At 34.3% G+C, this 22471-nt stretch overlaps 2 protein-coding genes across 2 annotated transcripts; both read left to right on the forward strand.

Moving 5' to 3' along the window:
* Nucleotides 1-420: 420 nt before the first annotated feature.
* LOC124534719 lies at nucleotides 421-3532 on the forward strand. The gene is made up of 6 exons (XM_047110706.1): nucleotides 421-654; nucleotides 959-1093; nucleotides 2226-2419; nucleotides 2684-2851; nucleotides 2931-3116; nucleotides 3204-3532. Exons 1-6 carry the CDS (start codon nucleotides 537-539, stop codon nucleotides 3288-3290), a joined length of 888 nt encoding a protein of 295 aa, XP_046966662.1. The 5' UTR covers nucleotides 421-536; the 3' UTR covers nucleotides 3291-3532.
* A 420-nt stretch (nucleotides 3533-3952) lies between these two features.
* LOC124534585 (importin-11) lies at nucleotides 3953-22202 on the forward strand. Its single transcript, XM_047110504.1, has 17 exons — nucleotides 3953-4210; nucleotides 4815-4961; nucleotides 5695-5915; nucleotides 6341-6500; nucleotides 6823-7069; nucleotides 7196-7477; nucleotides 8189-8370; nucleotides 8605-8790; nucleotides 9480-9579; nucleotides 10970-11178; nucleotides 12269-12466; nucleotides 13380-13572; nucleotides 14257-14509; nucleotides 15910-16136; nucleotides 17303-17432; nucleotides 18455-18671; nucleotides 19325-22202. The coding sequence occupies exons 2-17, from the start codon at nucleotides 4827-4829 to the stop codon at nucleotides 19427-19429; spliced, it is 3045 nt and encodes a 1014-aa protein (XP_046966460.1). The 5' UTR covers nucleotides 3953-4210; nucleotides 4815-4826; the 3' UTR covers nucleotides 19430-22202.
* Nucleotides 22203-22471: the final 269 nt, after the last annotated feature.

Below are 22471 nucleotides of genomic sequence, written 5' to 3' on the forward strand. Positions count from 1 at the left end.
ATAAAAAATATAACTAGTATTGAAAAAGTTAAAAGTATTTTATTCAAAAATGATATAAAATATTACTAAAAATTTACATCATATTTATTTTCTTTAAAAGTTATATTAAAGTTTTAAAAGTTCTTAAAACATATTCAGTTTACGTTTTTTAATACAAAATGGCAACGGAACAATGTTACCATATAAAAAACCATTTTAAAAATAAACTATAGATTCCAAGAAATAGAAAATTAACATATAACAGTTAAAAAATCTATATAATATTTTTACAATTATGGTGGTATACCATTGTATACATTCTCGTTTGTAAAATCTTTATAAATATTTGTTTGAACCATAATAAACTATTTAGGTACTAATCTTATCGGTTATCTTTGACGTATAATTATCTATCCGTTTTGTAGATATAGATAACATGAAAGTTGCTCTATATATTATTACTACTATATACTAATTAATAATAAAAAATAATAGTGTTATTAATACAACTACCTAATAGAAGTGCTAAGACTCGCAAATAAATATTTTAATGAATAATGGTTTGGGATACTTGTAAAATTGCGCTCCATAATCCTTCCGGCGGAGTTTTTTATACAAATGATATTGTGACTGGTTTCGTTATTTTAGATGTTAGAGAAGATTTTGAAGTAAAACGTGAGTGCTATCACCTTCTAAAATAAATATGTATCTTGACGCGGTACATTTCTTTTTTAATATTTTTGTATTCCTCAAGTTAATTTTGTAAGAGCTTAAAAGTTCGCTTAAATTATTTTTTAATAATAATCGCATGTCTTTAATGAGATGGTCGTCACTTTCACCCTTCAAGTGTTTTTATTCCCCCAATGACGTCCCTCGGACTCGTCACTACTATGACTTTAGATTTAGATTTTTTTATTAATTAAAGTGTAGAGGCAAAATACTAAATTTATGAGACAACTCAAGTAAAACATTTTTTTAGAAATCGATTTTAAAGTAAAAGGTATCAGTAAAGCAAGCTGGACCAGATCTTCACCAACAGCACCATTTATAAGAAAATATTCTGAAAAGAGGGAAGTTTTTAGTGTTACTGTTGATGTTTTCGGGGATCTAAAGGGTGAGTTGTTTTAGAAGAGTTTATTCTAATAATACAGACATTATGAATTTTAAATGTAGGCAGCTTTCAATCAGGAAATCGTTATCGTAATCAGTTTATCTGTTTTTCAATTTCAAAGATACTTTTCCTCTTATTACCGTCCATCTCTGCGTAATAATGCGTTCGTAATTATATAAATGTATTTTCAGTAACGCATGCAAGAAGTTAACATATCGTGTCAAATCGACTCTGACTTGACTTAAATGAATACAACTAAATAAAAATCTAAGTACGATCAAGTACAGTTACCTTAGGCTTTTTTGCATTTTACTTTTAACCTCGCGAAAAATAAAAACATATCTTATATCTTTATTAACGCAAATCACTAAATTCATGCTTATATTTTCCATTACAGCCAGTTGATTTTTTCTTAGTTTTAAAAAAGCTGATTAAATGTAGTTGTTTTATCTGTAGGTAGGTTAATTTGTATTGAAAATTTATATGCTAATTTAAAATAAAAGTAAATAATAAAAGCAAATCCCGCCGTTTTATATGATTGTTTTCGTATGTTTATTACTTTCATTTTATTACCTAACCTCAATGATATTCTAATAAACAGATATGTTATATCCATACCTCCGGTAGGAGTAAAAGTATTCTGTGATCCATACTAAACAACAGAAAAAAGTGTGCCGCGCCGGGGACCGTTTACTTTAGTTTATTTTTACATTTCGTTAAAAGTAAATAGGATAGCTTAATAAAAACAATAAGTATAAGGGATAACTAGATGTTTTAATTACGCAAAACGTATTACTACGTAATTATGTTGTATTATAACGTATTACTACGTAAAACGACTAAAGGCAGACGACACAATTAGGAAGTTTTCTAGTCTTCACTTTTTGCGCGTTAATAACATATCTGTTTACTACAACATCATTGCCTAACCTTATGTTTATCCAAAAAATTTGATGTTATATTTTGTGTGTTTTAAATAAAATTCTATAAACTACCTAAACAAAACAGTTAAACTTCAGTTCATTCGTTGTATGGTACAGTGAACTATATTACAAGAAAAAGGACGAATAATCAAATGTGTAATCTTCTTAAATTTATTTAAAGGGGACTTAAGTTGTTTTACTTTCTTTTTTAGGAACAATAATAGAATCAGGAATATTTACGCGTCCATTTAATTTCTTCTTACCACCCGATCTGCCTTCCAGTTACGAAGACTCAATAGCAAAAGTATATTATAAAATCAAAATAAGCTGTAAATCTTTTTTCAAAACAGTTTGTACACTAACAGTAACTAACAAAGTTGACTTGAATAATTTTGATGAATACAAGGTAATAATCATTTACAAAAAATACAAGCTGCCCGCTCTCAAAATCGTAATAATAAAATTCAAACAAATACGTTGATACTCACTAAGGACAAGTTTTCGTTAAATTTTAACTAAATTAAAGTATTATTCTTTTTTAATTATAATTGTATTTCTTAAATTATCACGAATTACATTACAATATGTAATGCAGTTTTTTAGAGAACAAGCTTTATATTGAAGTTATCACGGTCATAAACGCATCGATACTAAAATATGCTTATTTTAGGCACCTGTGTCTTACGAAATGATAAAAAAAGTTGGTAAATACGGAAATTTTTCCATGCTTTTTAAAACTTACAAGGCATTTGCTGCTAGACAGTTAATACCATTTGAAGCTATTTTATCAAATGAACCACAAATTAAAGTAAGAAAAATAAAGGTATATCTAATAAAAGTAAGTTCTATAATTAATTAAAATATCTACACAATTATTTAAAAAAGAGTGCGTCTATTAATATAAATTAAACTTTCAGAAAATGGAATACAACGTTTCTTCTGGTTATAATACTGCTGAGAAAACGTTATGTAAATCGGGTTACGACAATGTGTTACATGTTGTTTCACAAAGTTGCTGCTTTGATATGGAAATTCCTCAAGACGTTATGCCTTCTACTATTCGTATGGACGACCTTATGGTTTCAATTTCATATTCTTTAAGAGTAAGTTATTGCAATTTTGAAAATTTACACTAAAATAATATTTTATATCCATTGAATAAAATATATATAGTTTTTTTTCATTTTCAGGTAAAAGTATCTTTTTTATTTTATTTACCCCTGGTCGTAGACATACCAGTAGCAATAGCTTCAGTACCCGTTGCTTATAATACTTAGTTAAAGTTAGTTTGTTATAATATAAATGAATATACTTGTGTACCAAACGGTATAAGGATAAAATCGCGAATAAAATAATTATTATAAGCTATTAAAGATAAAACCAAAAATAAAAAAAACGCTGTATTTTTTTTACCTTTTATAACGCGATAAAGTCATTTATGTAAAGTTAAGAAATAAAATGAAATATGAAATAATTTGAATCATTCTTTATTTATTAACTTAAACCTAAATATAATCATGACTACTAAATAACTTCTAAAAATTATAACTTATTGCTCGAAAGTTTACATTTGATTTATTCATTCTATTAATTTTCTTATCTCATATGACACAGTTGAATATTTCCAGAATTAATAATTTGATTTTTTACAAACATTTTTCCGCAATTTTTCTTAAATATTATATAAATAAAACTAAATATAATATATAAATAAAACAGCAAAATTAAACAGATTGATTTTAGTGTAATTATGTACTTTTTTTAAGTAATATGAATTGTTTATTATAACAATTCATATTACTTAAAAAAATTAAGAAATATAAATAATTAAAAATTAGTACAATGTGTTATTTAGCGCAATATTGATACAAAGTTACAAACAACGTGTCTTTTTATTTTGCATTGAAACGAGCAAAGTTGTCTATGATACTTCGCTGATTTTGCAGATGTGAGATGACAGTTTGTCACTGTCAGAAGTCTAAAATTTTTCGAATATCTGGTGTTTTTGCAGAACACTAATTAATATTATTGTAAAATTAAATACTTTTGGGTTATGTTTAGCAGATGTAAATCATTTTAAAATTTCTTTTAACCTTATACATTTGGCTGTACTTTGTATATAATAAGTTATTATAATGACTGTTATATGTAAATAGTATAAGGTTATGTTTTATCTGATGTCTTTTGCCCGTCAAAAGTGAGTATATGTTAGTTTACTTTATATAGTTACTCAGAATAGTTTTCCGAATAAATACCAGGTCAAAATCTATACATATATCCTTTTTATTGGTAAATTAGTAAAACGTAAATGCCGGTGGCAGAAGTTTTTTTTTATGCAATCGTCCATATTAATTGTAAGGTAAGACTTTCAAAATCTATACGAAAAAAAAATATTAATATTTTACAAAAATATATATTTTAACAAAAGAGTAATTGTTTTTCGCTTTTGAATTATAATTAATTTATTTTTTAATCATGTGATTTTTTTTGTTAAAAATCTCTTGCTAAATGTATCTATTAGAAATATATAATAACAAAGCCTTCATAAAAAATGGTTAGGAGGAGATAAAAAATATTATTTGAATTTTTCTTTGTAGCCTAAGACCATTATTCTAAATTGATCTTTAAAGACATCATTAATCTCAAATTCATTATCATAAGATTTTAATGTTCCAATATTTTATGTATCAAGAAATATTAACTCCATACCAACATTTTTATAAAATAATACCATAGATATTATAGATTTTTAATGATTACATCAAAAATTTTTTCTTATTTTACAAAATATATTTCCAAAGGTAACTTAAAACATGGATCCAAATATCTATGCATTAGTGCTAGATACACTTAACCGAGCCACCAGCCAAGAAGCGGAAGTTCTGAAGCCTGCAGAGAAGAAGCTTCAAGAATGGGAAATAGAACCAGGATTTTATTCTGTGCTATTGGTAAAGTTTCATCTTGGAAAAATAAATTAAGAGTTATTTTAACTAAAGAAAAGTATGTTGCATATAATATAATTTAGAATAATTGTGAATTTCTGTGGAAATAATTTAAAAAGTAGGAGTCAAAAAGTAATATTAATTAAAAGCAGCTGAGGTTTTTCTCAGGTCGTGGTATATTGTTGTCAAACCTGTGGTAGTTTTAATTTGACTATCAATAAGTAGGTATAATGCTTGTTACACACAACACATTTATTTATTTTTATGAAGTGCTTTAATTTTAATTTACCTTAAATTTAAATTTAAATTTTTAATGCCTCCAATGCAATTCATGGCAATGCTCTTATTCCTCCTTTTTAGACACAATTATGTATCCACATTATTGGTTTTTCAATTATTTTAAGCATATTATATATCCACTACTTACCAATATACAATTAATATTGAAATTTAAAGCATTAATTAGATCTAATCTTAGGATATTATCTGAATCTGTAGCTTTATTGTGTGTATTTGTATTAAATTTATTTAACTTACACTCAAACCTTTGTCAACCTTTGTCCCCAAATTTTATTCCATCTAAGGGCAAATTAATAATGAAGAAGCTTATGTACAATCTAGGGGTTGAAGCTTACTCAATATTCAAGTTATTTTCACATTTATTAATTTTTAAGCCTTACAAAATTAAGAATATACTTTTTACATAAAAATATATATCTTATATGTATTATTTTTCTAGAATGTTCTATCAAATCATTCAATTGATATAAACGTCAGATGGCTGGCTGTAATGTGTTTCAAGAATGGAGTGGATCGTTATTGGCGGCGGAATGCTCCAAATGCAATTACAGATGAAGAGAAACACAAACTTCGGCAAGGACTGCTCACTAGTCCAATTTTAAATGAGCCTGTCTCACAAATTGCAACACAACAAGCTGTTTTAATTGCTAAAATTGCTAGGTTAGTTTTATAAATATACAAACCATAACTGATTTAATATTTATGTATATAAAACAGAAGCGGAGAGTTGAGATGGCCCAATAGCTAAAATGCGTGCATCTTAACCGATGATTGCAGGTTCAAACCCAAGGCTAGCACAACTCAATTTTCGATCTCTTAATTATTGTTTATAATTTTCTCATGCTCGGTGGTGACTAAATATATTGTGAGGAAATCTGCATGTGTGCATGACTAATTTCAACAAAATTCTGCCACATGTGTATACACTAACCTGTATTGGAGCAGCGAGATGAAATATGCACTAAACCTAATCTTCAAGGAGAGAGGAGGCCTTGGCCCAACAGTTTGGAAATTTTCAGACTTTTAATATTGTGTGTTCTTGTTTGTATTTAAAACAAAATACTATGAGTATGTGAATTTTATAGATTTGATTGTCCCACAAACTGGCCTAACCTGCTACCAGACTTGATAGGAGCAATGAAAGCACTACAGCCACTGATGCAACAAAGGTCATTGCTTATATTTCATCATGTTGTAAAAGCTCTGGCCTCAAAGAGACTTATTGAAGACAAGAGAACATTTCAGGTAAGATTGTAACTTCCGCCTATATATAAAATGAATCAAAATGATGTGATAATTTCTATGTTTTTGAAATAATAGAGAAATGTATATTGGCAAATAATATTGACATTGTAAGAGATATTTGGCATTCCAATCCCTCTTCATGCATGAATGCAATGAGGTAAGGATGATAAAAATGACTTTCTACAAATTGACAGCAAGCCAAAATATTCTTTAGTTTTTGGTGAAAGAATAGCTATTTCTGTAGTAAATATCCAGATGGCTAAATAGCAGAAATTATGAATTTAAATTCAAAGACAATTATTAAAGTAACACATCTTTTTAGGAACTGACTGTATCAGTTTACTCCTTCATACTCAATCTCTGGCACGAGAACACAGAATTGTTTCTCCGCCATATACAAGAAGGAGCGGCTACAGAGTTGATAACGGAGCATTTGGAAAAGGCACTATTGTGTTTGCGAATTTTGCGAAAGTTAACAGTTTTTGGTTTCAAAAAACCACATGAGAGTCAGGACGCCATTGCTTTTCTCAATGTTGTGTTTGACAGGGCTAAGACAAGCTTGGAATGCAGTAAGTTATTAAATACATCTATAATTTACTCAGTAAACTTAAGTTATCTACATATGTTGTAACTTTTTCAATGTTTTGGTGCTTTTAAAAGAGAAAATATCAAGATGATAACTTCTTTTTTTACAGGAAAACTGCTAAAAGGCCGTGGGATATATCCTTTAGAGTTATGCGAAAAGTTTATAATACACCTGACAAAGGTGGCACTTGGAGTCTTGTTTTATCAGCCCTTTTCCTATATTCCTCTCATTCGACCTTCATTGGAATTTGCTCTATACTACTGTTTCACCGAACAAGGCATGTCTCTAACATATGAACGATTTACAATACAATGTCTTAACATATTTAAAGGGATATTGCAATGCGTCGAATATAAGCTTCCTAAAGGAACTGAACCAGTAAAGGAGCCTTGTAAGTATCTGATGTTTATTTAAACTTTTGTAGAGAAAGTTTGGGGTCCTATGAGAGTAACTTAAGAAAGACCTGTGTCTAAGATTCACTCTGGAGATAAGTAGGATCTAAAATTGAAACTGTATTAAGCTTTAGATCATATCACAAGCTTTTAATAGGACTTCAAAATTTAAGTCTAACTATATTAAGTAAAGAGATTTTTTTATAAATCATATGTATGAATCAAGCACCTAAAAACTCTAGCATAATCAGACAGATGAAAAAAATTAGGTGGATTTAGGATGTGAAACGAGCGGTCCGTTAAAGCGTGAAGCCTTTTTTCATGTATTTGAATATCTCAAATAAATGATATATCAACAACAACAGCCTGTAAATTCCCACTGCTGGGCTAAAGGCCTCCTCTCCCTTTGAGGAGAAGGTTTGGAACATATTCCACCACGCTGTTCCAATGCGGGTTGGTGGAATGCACATGTGGCAGAATTTCTATGAAATTTGTCACATGCAGGTTTCCTCACGATGTTTTCCTTCACCGCTGAGCACGAGATGAATTATAAAGACAAATTAAGCACATGAAACAGCGGTGCTTGCCTGGCTTTGAACCCGCAATCATCGGTTAAGATGCACGCGTTTCAACCACTGGGCCATCTCGACTCGACGACAATGATATATCATGAATGACCAATCAAATCGCAATGTCTGGTTTTCTTACAGTGACGCTCCAAGCTCATCAGATGAAGACGGAGGTTTTGGACCAGAACACAGTGTGCCACATGTGCCGCCATCTCGTGACACATTACTTCCTACTGAGTGGAGACGACCTCGCGCTGTGGGACGCTGAGCCCGAGAGCTTTGCCACCGACGAGGCCGGAGAATCCTGGAAATATAGCTTGAGGGTATATATAATCAATTTTAAAATGTACATTGCCAGATTAATGTTCCCTAAAGCTCGAAGTTTCGCAAAACACATTAAAATCTCATGGAGCTTGTCAATCTGGAGTTTGATTTCTCCCTTCTCACTTATGTTTGTGCATTCACTTGTTTATTATTATAACCTTATGTGATAGCTAGTCTCCGAAATTGGCTACCGTTTGATGTTATATTTCTTAAAAAATTATTTCATTCCGCAGCCATGTACAGAAGCAGTCTTTATGGAATTGTTCCACGAGTTCCGAACAATTCTCGCACCAGAGCTGGTTCGTCTTCTCGCTTCGCTGCAGGAGACTCAAGTGTTGCCGGATGACTTACCTGCCATTTTGAAAAAAGATGCCATTTATAATGCTGTTGGACTTGCAGCCTTCGACCTGTATGATGATGTTAGTGTCCCACTATCATAGACAATCATTTTCAGATAATTGTCTATGAATTGTCTATGTTATCTAAGACAAGTATAAAATAGTTTAAAAAAAATCGTTTGCTCGCTGGAGAAGGTTTGGGAGTAAAGTTTTAGGGTGGAAGAAGGTTAGGGAAGTAGCCGTAACCATTTCAAGATTATCAACTTCCATGTATGAAATGAATATATTTCTTGGTATGATTTGTATTATAAAAAATGTGGAGGTTTAAGCCTCGGCAAATAATATTAAGTTATTGTTTTGTATATGAAAAATAAATACCCATTATCAAACTCACTGATTCATTACACTTGTACTTTTTTTTATAGTATTTGTAGACATGTGAGCATATGGGCCACCTGATGGTAAATTGTCACCAATGAGTCACCGACCTAGGGAGCTAAGATGTTAAGTCCTTTGTGCCTGTAGTACTACTTACTCAACTGTCAAATTGGAACACAATACGCAAAACTATAAATAACTTATAATAATAACTATAATAACATAGTAATAATTGCATGTTGTGTATCTGAAGAGTTGATAACTATCTAAATAGGCTCGCACAAACTTCTACCACCTCACAATACTACTATGAAACATACTACTAATTTATGGCTATAAATAATGTACAGAATGAGTTTGTATTAATAATTAATATTGCATTATTTTCCCAGGTTGACTTTGACGAGTGGTTCACGAATGTTTTAAGCCAAGAGCTTAAAATTAAAGATAATAACTACAGAATAATAAGAAGAAGAGTATGTCAGCTGATTGGTAAGTACTATAATCTTTTTGGCATGTGGTAACTTAACATATGTTTTTCATTTCATTGACGACCTCCGTGGTCGAGTGGTGAGTACACTGGTTTTTGCACCTGAGGTCCCGGGTTCGATTCCCGGCCGAGTCGATGTAGATTATCAGTAATTTTCTACGTTGTCTTGGGTCTAGGTGTTTGTGGTACCGTCGTTACTTCTGATTTTCCATAACACAGCTACTTACATTGGGATCAGGGTAATTTATGTGATGTTGTCTCATATTTATTATTTTTTAACAAAGTGTAAAGTTTCAAAACAGTCATTTGACATTATTAAATTAAATTTAAAATTATGTCAATTAAGTTTCAGTATCGTCTAAATTGAATCACAAGTTAAATGACAAACAACGACAACAGGATGTAAATTTCCCACTGCTGGGCTAAGGTCTCCTCTCCCCTTAAATATAACATATTCCGCCACGCTGTTCCAATGCGTTTTGGTGGAATACACATGTGGCAGAATTTCTACGAAATTAGACACATGCAGCTTTCCTCACGATGTTTTCCTTCAACGCCGAGCATGAGATAAATTATAAACACAAAATATTTAGCGGTGCTTGTCTGGATTTGAACCCACAATCATCGGTTAAGATGCACGGGTTCTAACCACTTGGCTCTCGAATCTCGAAATATGTTCACAAAAATTGTTTTTAAAACAAAAATATCCCTGAATCTCCACAAACTGAACATCGTAATTTAAACAGATCTTTATTTATTTTCTTATGGCAAAGATAGTTGGTAATGTTTTTCATTTCATACCTGTTGACTTCCAAGCAGGATACATTAATTTAAATAATTGTATTTAATAAAACATGACGTTGTATTTTTTAAATGTTAAAAAAGAGTAACTACTGAGTTTCTTGCCGGTTCTTCTCGGTAGAATCTACTTTCCGAACCGGTGGTAGCTTCACTTAATTGTAAAATGACGATTCAAAAGTGCTTATAAAAGCCTACTTGAATAAAGTTTATTTTGATATTGATTTTTTTTTTTTTATGGTATAGGTTGGCGGACGAGCATATGGGCCACCTGATGGTAAGTGGTCACCATCGCCCATAGACATTAACGCTGTAAGAATTATTAACTATTCCTTATATCGTCAACGTGCCACCAACCTTGGGAACTAAGATGTTATGTCCCTTGTGCCTGTAGTTACACTGGCTCACTCACCCTTCAGACCGGAACACAACAATACTGAGTACTGTTGTTTGGCGGTAGAATAACTGATGAGTGGGTGGTACCTACCCAGACGGGCTTGCACAAAGCCCAACCACCAAGAAATTTGATTTTTGATTTTGATTGAAATAATGAATTTATAAGGGATTACTACTAAAGTCGTGCCCCCCTTGCAGGGCAGTGGTGCGGCGTGCGCGCGTCGCAGGCGCTCCGGCCGGCCATGTACGCGGCGCTGCTGGAGCCGCTGGCGCGCGCGGGCGAGGACCCCGCCGTGAAGCTGGCCGCCGCCGAGGCGCTGCGCAGCACCATCGACGACTTCAACTTCAACGTCGAGCAGTTCGCGCCCTACGCGCCGCACGCGCTCTCCGCCCTCTATGATCTCCTGGTAACAACAACAACAACAACAGCCTGTAAATTCCCACTGCTGGGCTAAAGGCCTCCTCTCCCTTTGAGAATCGCGCCCTACGCGCCGCACGCGCTCTCCGCCCTCTATGATCTCCTGGTAACAACAACAACAACAACAGCCTGTAAATTCCAACTGCCCAGCAGTGGGAATTTAAAGGCCTCCTCTCCCTTTGAGGAGAAGGTTTGCAACATATTCCACCACGCTGTTCCAATGCGCGTTGGAGGAATTCACATGTGGCAGAATTTCTATGAAATTTGTCACATGCACGTTTCCTCACGATGTTTTCCTTCACCGCTGAGCACGAGTGAATTATATGGACAAATTAAGCACATGAATCAGCGGTGCTTGCCTGCGTTTGAACCCGCAATCATCGGTTAAGATGCACGCGTTCTAACCACTGGGCCATCTCGACTCTTTATCGATTCTATGCCGAGTACAGGTTTTTTCCATTTATTAAATTGGAGGAATTCTGCCGTGCTATAAAAAAATTCCGTTAGCTGACATCTGATTGATTTTCAACTTTTGGTGGTATATTAACAAAAAAAACTATCGATATATAAACGCGGTTTTTTGATGTCTCAAAAAATTTGGTCTTATCATTGATAAGTTTCTTAGTTCATAATTGAGTTTAAGTACTTAACGGCATTGTAGATACACCATGGAAGAATTATATAAGTAAGCCAATTATGCTGCGAATAAATACTATTGCAATTTTTAGCAGAATTTTAACGGGAATTTTACATCCTTTAATCTAATTTATAAAAAATTATAAATTATATAAATGCACGAAAAATGGGCCCATTTCATGCTGAGTGGTCATCACAACCCATAGACAGGACTTGGAGGAGAGAAATATTGTCACTTCAAATCAAATCTTGGCATCTGGTACCTATGACACTCGTGCCCGCTACTTTGCTAAACAAGAACACAATTGGTCCAATATTGAAATGAATTAAAAGTATATGTATAATTTTAAAACATACACCACTACATATTTGGGAGGATAGGGAAGTGTTTATTTTTGTTTAGGTTTAGTACTGCGATAATCAAAGCGTGCGGTCGTGCGCAGGTGGAGTGCGAGGAATGCGAGACGAAGATGCACGTGCTGCACGTGGTGTCGTTCGTGACGGAGCGCTGCGGCTGGGCGGTGGCGCGCGGCGGCGGCGCGGGCGCGCTGTTCGCCGTGCTGCCCGCGCTCTGCACGCACGCGCAGCACCACCACATGCTGCGCGCCGCCGCGCTCGCCGCGCTCGTGCACCTCGTCAAGGTGACCACGACGACACTTCCAACCCACTCTGTCTGTCTGACTCTCTGTCTCTGTCGCTCTTTTACGACCAAACCGCTCAGCCGAAATTGATGAAAGTTATTAAGCTAAGGTATTAAAGCTGGAGCTCCAGAAGAGTACATAGGATACTCTTTTTACCGGACACATGACACATGCTGCGAGCCGCCACGCTCGCCGCGCTCGTTCACCTCGTCAAGGTGACCACGACGACACTCGCAACCCACTCTGTCTGTCTGTCACTCTTTTACGACCGCTGAGCCGAATTTGACGAAATTTGGTATGAAGCTGGAGCTCCAGGAGAGGACATAGGATACTCTTTTTGCCTGACACATGACAACCGACACTTATTATATTCTTATTTTTTAACTTCGAATGGCTTAAATACTTAGGCTCCGATTGAGCATCCGCAATCCGATGGAGCGGAATCGAATCGGCGACCGATAATTGATTTGTATGTGATTAATATCTGACTAGGAATAACAACAACAACAGCCTGTAAATTCCCACTGCTGGGCTAAAGGCCTCCTCTCCCTTTAAGGTGAAGGCTTAGAACATATTCCACCACGCTGTTCCAATGCGGGTTGGTGGAATGCACATGTGGCAGAATTTCTATGAAATTTGTCACATGCAGGTTTCCTCACGATGATTTCCTTCACCGCTGAGCACGAGATGAATTATAAAGACAAATTAAGCACATGAAACAGCGGTGCTTGCCTGGGTTTGAACCCGCAATCATCGGTTAAGATGAACGCGTTCTAACCACTGGGCCATCTCTGCTCTAATTATTGAGTATCAATTAATATTAGCACTGTAAATTTGAAGCTCTCCGCACACTCGATTACTACAGAGCTCTCTCTCGCAATTGGCTCGTAACAAGTATGTTGTGCGTGCGCAGGCGCTGGGCGAGTGCGCGCCCAACGTGCGTCCGTGGGTGCTGAACGTGATCAACGAGTCCACGAAGCTGAGCGAGCCGGCGCACGTGTACCTGCTCGAAGACGCGCTGGAGCTGTGGCTCGCCGTGCTGGAGACGTCGGCCAGCGCAGACCCTGCACTGCTGCAGCTGGCGCACAACCTCTACCCCATACTGGGTGAGCCACGCCGCACACACGACCCCACACCGGGATGTAGGCTCGGTCGCCGGTTGATAATGCTTTGGAAACATGAAAGACGATTATCACAGTAGAGACAAAGTTTTTCCTAAAATATGTTTGATCGAACATTGAGTATAGTAGGACACAAATTAAATGTAGCATCGGAAAATGCAATGGAATTAAATTAAAACCGATAACTGCCGATTTATACAACCAATAGAAATAGCTCCCTATCGCGCCATTCGACGCTATTCGTCGCTATAGATTCGCGCGTCAGAGAAAGCAAGTGCATGTAAATCGATGTGTCAAATTGACGAATATATTAGGTGATATGATATTACAAGTTATTACGTTTGTGCAAAGATCATATTCGCATGAGAAATAAATATTGATAATTTGGTATACGAATTTTGCCGATGCGACATCTAAGTTGTGTCGTACTATACATAACTAAAATATTTAAATTAAAACTTTGCGAAACTACCAAAAAAACTGCTGAAAATAAATAAGTCAACTAAGGAAAATGTTTTTTCCAAATTTTAGTTAGTCTTGATATTAATAATTATGACAGTTGTAAAATTTTATTGTACTAGTCTCGATAGGAATCACTTCTCAAAATTAATAGTAAAACTGGCAATGTTGTAAAATTTGAATTTGGAATGTCCGTCGTCCGTCGCACAGAGCAGTCGACGGAGCACCTGCGGATAGTGGTGTACATCATGCAGGCGTACGCGCTGCTGTGCCCGGAGGAGTTCTTCACGGACGCCGGCGCCAAGTGCATGTGCCTGCTGGACGACATGCTCAGCGACATGCGCACGGAGGGAGTCATCACCGTGCTCAAGATGGCCGAGATCTGCGTCAGCGTTGGCTTCCCCGAGCGGAACGCCTTCCTGGGGGTCAAGGTCGTCTGGCCCACGCTCCTCAGGGTCATACAGTGAGTGGTTTGTGTTACTCACTTTAGAGGGACAGTCGATGGCGGGATGTTATTCCTTTGCACGTGTGAGGTACAAAAATATAAATTAAGCATAATTAAATCATTTAATTGAAAAATCGGTTTAACAATTAAAAAACGCTTTATTTTTTTTTGTAAATAAGGTGTGTTATCCATGTGCATAATAAAGTTTTGATGAATCCATATGACATCGTACAGGTTTAGCAGCTTGGTCCTGTATATAAATCCATCTCAATATAATCTACCATTTACAATTCGGATAACTAAAAACTTAATTGTACTTATAGAATTGTTATAGACCTTATTCGTGTGTTACAAACGGTCTTTTGGAGTATTGGTCTCATCTTTGCAATTCACTATGGCGTTCTTAGTGCTGTAACCGTTGTGAGCACAGGATTACTTGCATATACAGCTTTTCTTAAGTTCTCCCAAACGTGCTCAATGGGCTTTAGGAACGTGTCGCGTTACCTTACCTAAACTCATCTCAATAACTGTCGAACTTATACAGTGCCGTGTGTTTGTTGATTATCATGCGTTAGGGTAAGATTTTCGCCCATGAGTCCTTGTAAGATACCATGTGACTTTCCAAAACTTCTCTTAAATACTGATTTACCTCCGCCGCTCTTACCGTTTTGACAAATCATGCCCATAAACGTTCCTTTTGCCTGTTTTTTTATTTATATAAAATGGTATTGACATTTTCATTTACGTTTATCTAAAAGAAAAATATTGTACGACACAAATTAGATGTAGCATCGGAAAAAGCAATGAAATGAAAATAAAACCGATTACTGCCAATTTACATGACCAATAGAAATAGCTCTTTATCGCGCCATTCGACGCTATTTGTCGCTATAGATTCTCGTGTCAGAGAAAGCCAGTCCATGTAAATCGACGTGTCAAAATGACGAATATAGTAGGTCATATGATATTACAAGTTATTACGTTTGTGCAAAGATCATATTCGCGTGAAAAATAAATATTGATAATTTGGGATAGCGTACTCAATGCGGATGTAATCGTTTTTACGAATTTTCCCGATGCGACACCTAAGTTGTGTCGTACTATACGTATAGTATCATCGCGCGAATATCATCTTTGCACAAACGTAATAACTTATAATATCATATGACCTAATATATTCGTCAATTTGACGCGTCGATTTACATGCACTCGCTTTCTCTGACGCGTGAATCTATAGCGACGAATAGCGTCGAATAGCGCGTTAGTGAGCTATTTCTATTGGTTGTGTAAATCGGCAGTAATCGGTTTTATTTTCATTCCATTGCATTTTCCGATGCTACATCTAATTTGTGTTGTAATATACTTATTATAAATATTCAAAATTAAAATTTAACCTTGGATGCGTTTGTTTGTCCCAGCTGTCTCCTGGAGGGCGACGACTTGCCAATGGTCCTGTCGGTGAAGCTGTGCCTGCTGTCGCGCGTGATACTGCTGTCCACGGAGCTGTTCTACAAGGCGATACAGGAGGCGTCCGCCTGCCTCGTCGAGTACGACTCGGATCCCGCGAAGGTGCTCAGCAGAGTGCTACACGTGTGGACCGAGAAGATGAATCTTGTGACGCAGGTTGAGAGGTGGAAGGTCGTCGGTGAGTTCCTGCCACACATAATAACATACAACAACAGCTTGAGCAGTTCGCGCCCTACGCGCCGCACGCGCTCTCCGCCCTCTATGATCTCCTGGTAACAACAACAACAGCCTGTAAATTCCCACTGCTGGGCTAAAGGCCTCCTCTCCCTTTGAGGAGAAGGTTTTTGGAACATATTCAAACACGCTGTTCCAATGCCGGTTGGTGGAATACACATGTGGCAGAATTTCTATGAAATTTGTCACATGCAGGTTTCCTTACGATGTTTTCCTTCCGCCGAGCACGAGATGAATTATAAAGACAAATTAAGCACATGAAACAGCAGTGCTTGCCTGGGTTTGAACCCGCAAACATCGGTTAAGATGCACGCGTTCTAACCACTGGGCCATCTCGACTCTTATAATAACATACAGCGTATTCTATTCAAAGAAGGAGTAAAGATAATCTAAATTTACCATGGATACAGGAATATGTCGGCATTCAATATTATTATTAATTCTATGGTGTTCTATGTTGTCTTAGGTGTGGATGTTTGTGTTACCATCGTTAGTTCTGATTGTACATAACACCCACTGGTGTTTACCCACTTTAGCTACTTACATTGAGATTAGAGTAATGTATGTGATGTTGTCCAATATTTATTTATTTATTTATATATATTTTTTGTATTGCTAAATTAAAATAAGTAATAAACCTGTTGTATGTACTATGGATGGAACGGATTTTTAAAAAATTTATATAGACAATAATCTACATATATATATATATACGTATTTATGTCGCCGTAATATTACAAAATTTGACCGACCAATCAGCAAGAGCTTTCGACAGTTGACAATTTGACGTGGGTCAGATTGCAATCTAACAGTTTCTATGACATATTTCAAGGTTAACTTGGATAGATTACACAATGGTAGAGAAGAGAGAAGAGTACGTTAGATTGCAATTTTCACGGTTCACAATATTTCTACAGGTTGCAATCTGACGAGATAGATTGTAATCTAACGAATTTTGTAATCTCACAGTGACTTATACATACGTTTTTCCTTAGGCGTCTATCACTGAAAAAAGCTACTGAGGTTTGTGACTTTGACCAATCGATGCGGAATCCTCTGTAGGTGGTTGTTATAAGGCAATGTTTAAGTTATTATTGGTCGTGTTACTAGGGTTGGGCTTGGCAGCGCTCCTCACGACACAGAATGCGACAGTTCTCGAACGCTTTCCCGCCATTTTGTTGAATCTGACTGAAGTTCTCAATGACGTCATGAAGATGGAAGAATCAGGGAATTATGTCGAGTAAGTGGTTTTAAAATCAACATTTTAAATGATAACTGATATTCAAGTACACGGAAAAATCGTTCTCAAGTTGTTTAAGAGCCTAGTACTTTTAGAAAATAATATCGGTTTCTGCAAATAACCCTTCCGTAACGAGTGGTCATTTTAAAGACTATCTCTATTTATAAATCTTATTAAAATTTTATTGAAAGTTTATTTTATAATTATTACATATAAATGTGATTTAAATAATTTGATGATACTTAAAGTTGTCATATTTTTTTTATTCGCCTATTTAATTGTAGCTTTTCATCAAAATAGCATCATTACTATAGCCAAACCAATTGATATTGTGATGCTATAATATTGTTTATTCCTTATTTTTCCTAGGGCTTTTACTTTCATATGTATAGAAAATAAAATGACTAAATCAGGTTAATATAAAAAAAAACAAACATTTGAACAATCTACATTGAATTGAAATTTATGAAAACGTTAATATATTAACTTATAATTTGTTGAGGGTCAGTAATGATTGGATTTCATAATTTTTTTTTCAATAATTCCATCAAAAACACTAAACTTTTGTACAATATTTTTGTTCAAGTGACACAAATATTTTGTTTACAATCTCTTTAAAATTCTCGTATAAACTCCGGACTAATCCGGTACAAATGCTCTCAAGAGTTAGTTAATGTTACACATCTGGATATACACCATGATATATATAAATTGATTTTTATTTTGATATATATAAACCTGGCAACAAAGAACATTATAATAATAATAAGTACTTATTTCTTAGGTGTTAATTAAAAATTTCTTTCTCAAATAGTTAGACACTAACTCATTCGTTACTTTTTTTTTTACTCAAAAAATGTTATTTCGGCACTTGTATTATTTTACAAATTTTTTTCACATTTTGAAGTGATTACAAAATGAAATTCGCTTCGATTGGGCTGGATATATATCGGATATATAGAAAAAATTGGATTTTTGATATTTATTATAAAAATCGGATTCTTAATAATCGTCGGTTGCAGTGCGCTGGTGTCGCCGCCGGGCTCGCGGCCCGCGTCGCCGCTGGAGGGGCGTGGCGGCGCGGCGCGCTGGGAGGGCGCGGGCGCGGGAGCGGGAGCGGGGGCGGGCGCGGGCGAGGGCGAGGAGGGCGCGCGCTCGGCGCACGAGCAGCGGCGGCGGCGGTTCGCGGCCGCGCACCCCGCGCGCGCTTTGGACCTGCGCGCCGTCACTCACCATCAGGTCACTATTTCTCATATTAATTTCGATCGTTCTTCCCACTGCTAGATGCTCACCTTCCCCTGTGGCCTTGGATTCATTTCGATCGCTCTTCCCACTGCTAGATGTTCAACTTCGCCTGTAGACGGGGACTGTGGGCTGCTGAACTATTTTATGCGTATATATATATTAAAATACTAGCTCACTCTCGTTCTTCGCTACTAAATGATAAAATATTTTTTTTTGAAATAGTACAGTAGTGAATGAGTGGGTGTCCATGCAGGCCTGCACAGTAAGGTATTTTCATCAATAGTATAAATGAAGTACACAATTAGTTTCAGCTGGTTTTTGTAGTCCCTTCTGTCTCTATATAGACTGTGGAGTATGGCACCACCCGACGCGTGGCCCGTCAGATTAGCCAGAAGTCATCTTTCTGGCAATACTATGTATACTTTCTACTAATAATATGTCCAGTACTCCACCTAATTCCTTTGGTAATTCAACGATTAAGCCGAAAAATTATTTCAGTAGTATAGTATATTCATTATTGATGTACTACTCTACTTTTAGTCGTGTCCTGTTCATATTTATAATCTTTAAATATCAAATATCGAATTAAAATTATAATAGTTACATACGTATTGGACTAATCGTGGCAAATACTTTAAACATTTCAGCTAGAAACACTAAAGAGTCAAGTGGGACCCGAAACTTTCGAACGGTTACTGCAATCGACGGACAAGGAGACGCTTCAGCAAATCAGAGAATACATACCTCTTTAAATATTACTAAAAAAAACCTCATTTTCCATTTCTCGTATGCGTTTTGTATAATTTCCGCACAAGGAAATATATGTTTTTTTTTTTTTTTTTAAATCAATTCAAGACTTTCGATTATTAAAACAAACATACCTTTTAATTGTAAGGTTATGTGCCCGAGGTTTTATTGTGAAGAAGTTATTTTTTTTTTTAATATATTAATTTAAGTCCGTTCATATTGTACCATCCGATTGCTTTGGTATCGCGATTATTAAAAAAATAAACTATAATTATAGTTTTTAGTTTTATAGGTACAGCTTATAAATAAAATATAATACATAATTATGTGATATACTTACGATTTTCCTACACAGCTTTAAATGTAAGGCGTTTGTACATGGCATTATATATATTTTCAAACATGTTAAATAGGTATTCCCAATAACTGTTCAAATTTTAAGATGACTTTTAAATCATAAGACAGAAATAGTGCTTGTATTAAACTTATCATAAATTTAAATTAAAAATTCGAGTTTTATTTCTAATTAGTTAAAAATGTCTGTTACTCTAAATTGATCGTAATTTCATCTGGAATATAAATAATATGATATGCAAAATAACCTAGGCGTAGGGCTATATGCACAAGAAATTATAAAAAAAAAAAACTAAAATGTATACAAAAATTTACATCCTTCAATCGTCACTTTAGATAAAAAAGAAAATATTATTGCGGGTGAAAATGATAGCATTATTAAGCATTTGAACAATTTGGACAGAATAAGCAAGCATTTGAAGATTAACTATAAGGCGTTTAAAATTAACACTCCTGAAAAAGTATATAAATTAAGAAATGTTGTCTTGTAAGCAGTGTTTTGTTTTAATCATCTATTGTCATTTGGATGTTTTATAAGTAAACAAAATTAAGTGCAAGATATTTGTCGCTGTCTCTGTGCGTATTTGTTTTGGAGAAAACAAAAATTTACTACCGGACTGTTTAGCGAAACTACTCGTTCCGCACTGATTTATAAAGCGCATAAATGACGTGATTTTTTTTTTATAAATATTAGGAATAATTGCAAAATAAGACAAAGGTTCCCTTGGTGTTGTATTATTAGACTTTGATATCAGTACAGAAATCTTATGTCAAAATATTTATCAAAGACTACGTTGCTTATTTGGTTTCCAAATATTAACGAAGAGTATACGCTATAAATGTTGTCAATAAATGTAGAATTATTTTTAAAAAATCGAAAAATAACCGTTATTTTATAACAAATTTATCTTTATAAACTGTCGAAATAAGAAGGGCGTTTTTAATAAAATTGGCCAAATTTAAGTTTAATGGAATTACACCATGCATCAAATATTACTAATTAAAAAAAAAAATATTTTATACTAACCGTTCATATGTTTGACAGTTTATAATTGAAATTGTATTTAAATAATATTTTCCGCATTGTTGTTTGTGGGAAACGGTTATCAGTCTACTGGATACATTAAAAGCATTTTGATTTTGATTTTAATATCTTCAAAATCATTCTAGGCGGTTGGCATATTTTGTAACCTTCGATTAACATAGAGATTGATTTACTTATATGGCAACATTTCTTGTAATATAAAAAAAAAATGTTTATAAAAATTGTAATGGAAAAAATATTGTATTTCATGACACAGAAAAATGATTTGTAATTGTGTATTAATTTTTAAGAGCAATGAATTTTTTGTACAAGCAAATAAATCATATATTTCATAACTTTAAAATTAATGGTCATGGTAAAAAAACTACGGTTAACCATTATAAAAAAAAGATAATAAAAAAACATATGTAATAAAAAGTCAAATGATATATCTAAGATTTTCTCAATATATAAGTTCCTTAAACTTATAGATTCAAATAAAAATAAAATGAATGTAAAATTGTATGATATTGTCTTTATCTATCTATATTATTATTGCTTTATAATTAAACCTAAGCTTTTTTTATAACTTAGTGTACATATAATAAATGTACTATAAAGTAATGTTCGATTGTTATTTTTCAAACAGAAATTTTACTTTTATAATTAATGTAAAATTTAGTAACTGTAGTGATTAATTCAAACGTCAATAAATATGTACATTTTCGTTTAAATTTTTTAACAATTTACGGTTTTGCCCACTCATGGTTTTGTGGAGATGATTAGTGAAACAATACCATTGTCTCTTTCTTTAGAATATCAAACCAATAGTGACAGAAAGAGAGGAAACAGTGTCTAATTAACTTATGTTTGAATAACTATATTAAGGCTGTTAATTACGCAAAAGTGTAATAAAATAAAGGAGAAGCAAGGCAACAATAGGTATGGAAGTTTTATAATGTCCAGTTACTATATTCCAAAAGCGATTAGTTTTGTTATGTATGACATATTCTCAACGAGGCATAGTTCTGAATTGTCCCTATAAAAGCTTTTCGTAAATATCAAAATCTCATTTACACGAAAGCAACTTTAAAGCATTTTATTCGTAACAAAAAAAAAGCAATTGGTAACTGATGTGCAATGATAATTCTTCATGTAGAGTAACCGGGCCATAAGCCAATTACTATGAGTTTTTTTAGTATATGACAAAATTAAATATGTAGTTTCTTTTCTACGAATCAAATAATTTGTGCATAAGAGTTTTAATGGATAAATTTTGCTTATGGAAATGTTATTCCGTAAGCAAAATTAAAGAAGTTGCCACGACTTAAAAATTACTTTCTTCGTTAGATCCTACGGAAAAATTATGGAGAGAATAAAAGGAAACGTTTTGCAATGTGTATTATTGTTTTATTTAAAAAAAGTGCCCCTTACAGCTTTTTATTTCCCTTTGGTTTAGTTATTCATAATCTTTCAGTATTGATACAAAATTAGAACATCTTATCCTAATAGGGACCAGTGATTAGCACGTGTGCATCTTAACCGATGATTGTGGGTTCGATCCCAGGCAAGCACTTCTGAATATTAATGATCTTAATTAGTATTTATAATTCATCTCGTGCTCGGCGGTGAAGGAAAACATCGTGAGGAAACCTGCACGTGTCTAATT

This window comes from Vanessa cardui, chromosome 13 (assembly GCF_905220365.1).
Source record: "Vanessa cardui chromosome 13, ilVanCard2.1, whole genome shotgun sequence".
In the NCBI taxonomy this organism is placed as follows: domain Eukaryota; kingdom Metazoa; phylum Arthropoda; class Insecta; order Lepidoptera; family Nymphalidae; genus Vanessa; species Vanessa cardui.

Coding starts and splice junctions, on each gene's coding strand:
- LOC124534585 (XM_047110504.1), top strand. CDS start 4,827: ATGGATCCAAATATCTATGCATTAGTGCTAGATACACTTAACCGAGCC. Junction 5,916..6,340: donor TTAATTGCTAAAATTGCTAG/GTTAGTTTTATA, acceptor TGAATTTTATAG/ATTTGATTGTCCCACAAACT. Junction 8,371..8,604: donor CCTGGAAATATAGCTTGAGG/GTATATATAATC, acceptor TTCATTCCGCAG/CCATGTACAGAAGCAGTCTT.
- LOC124534719 (XM_047110706.1), top strand. CDS start 537: ATGGTTTGGGATACTTGTAAAATTGCGCTCCATAATCCTTCCGGCGGA. Junction 2,852..2,930: donor TAAAGGTATATCTAATAAAA/GTAAGTTCTATA, acceptor TTAAACTTTCAG/AAAATGGAATACAACGTTTC. Junction 3,117..3,203: donor CAATTTCATATTCTTTAAGA/GTAAGTTATTGC, acceptor TTTCATTTTCAG/GTAAAAGTATCTTTTTTATT.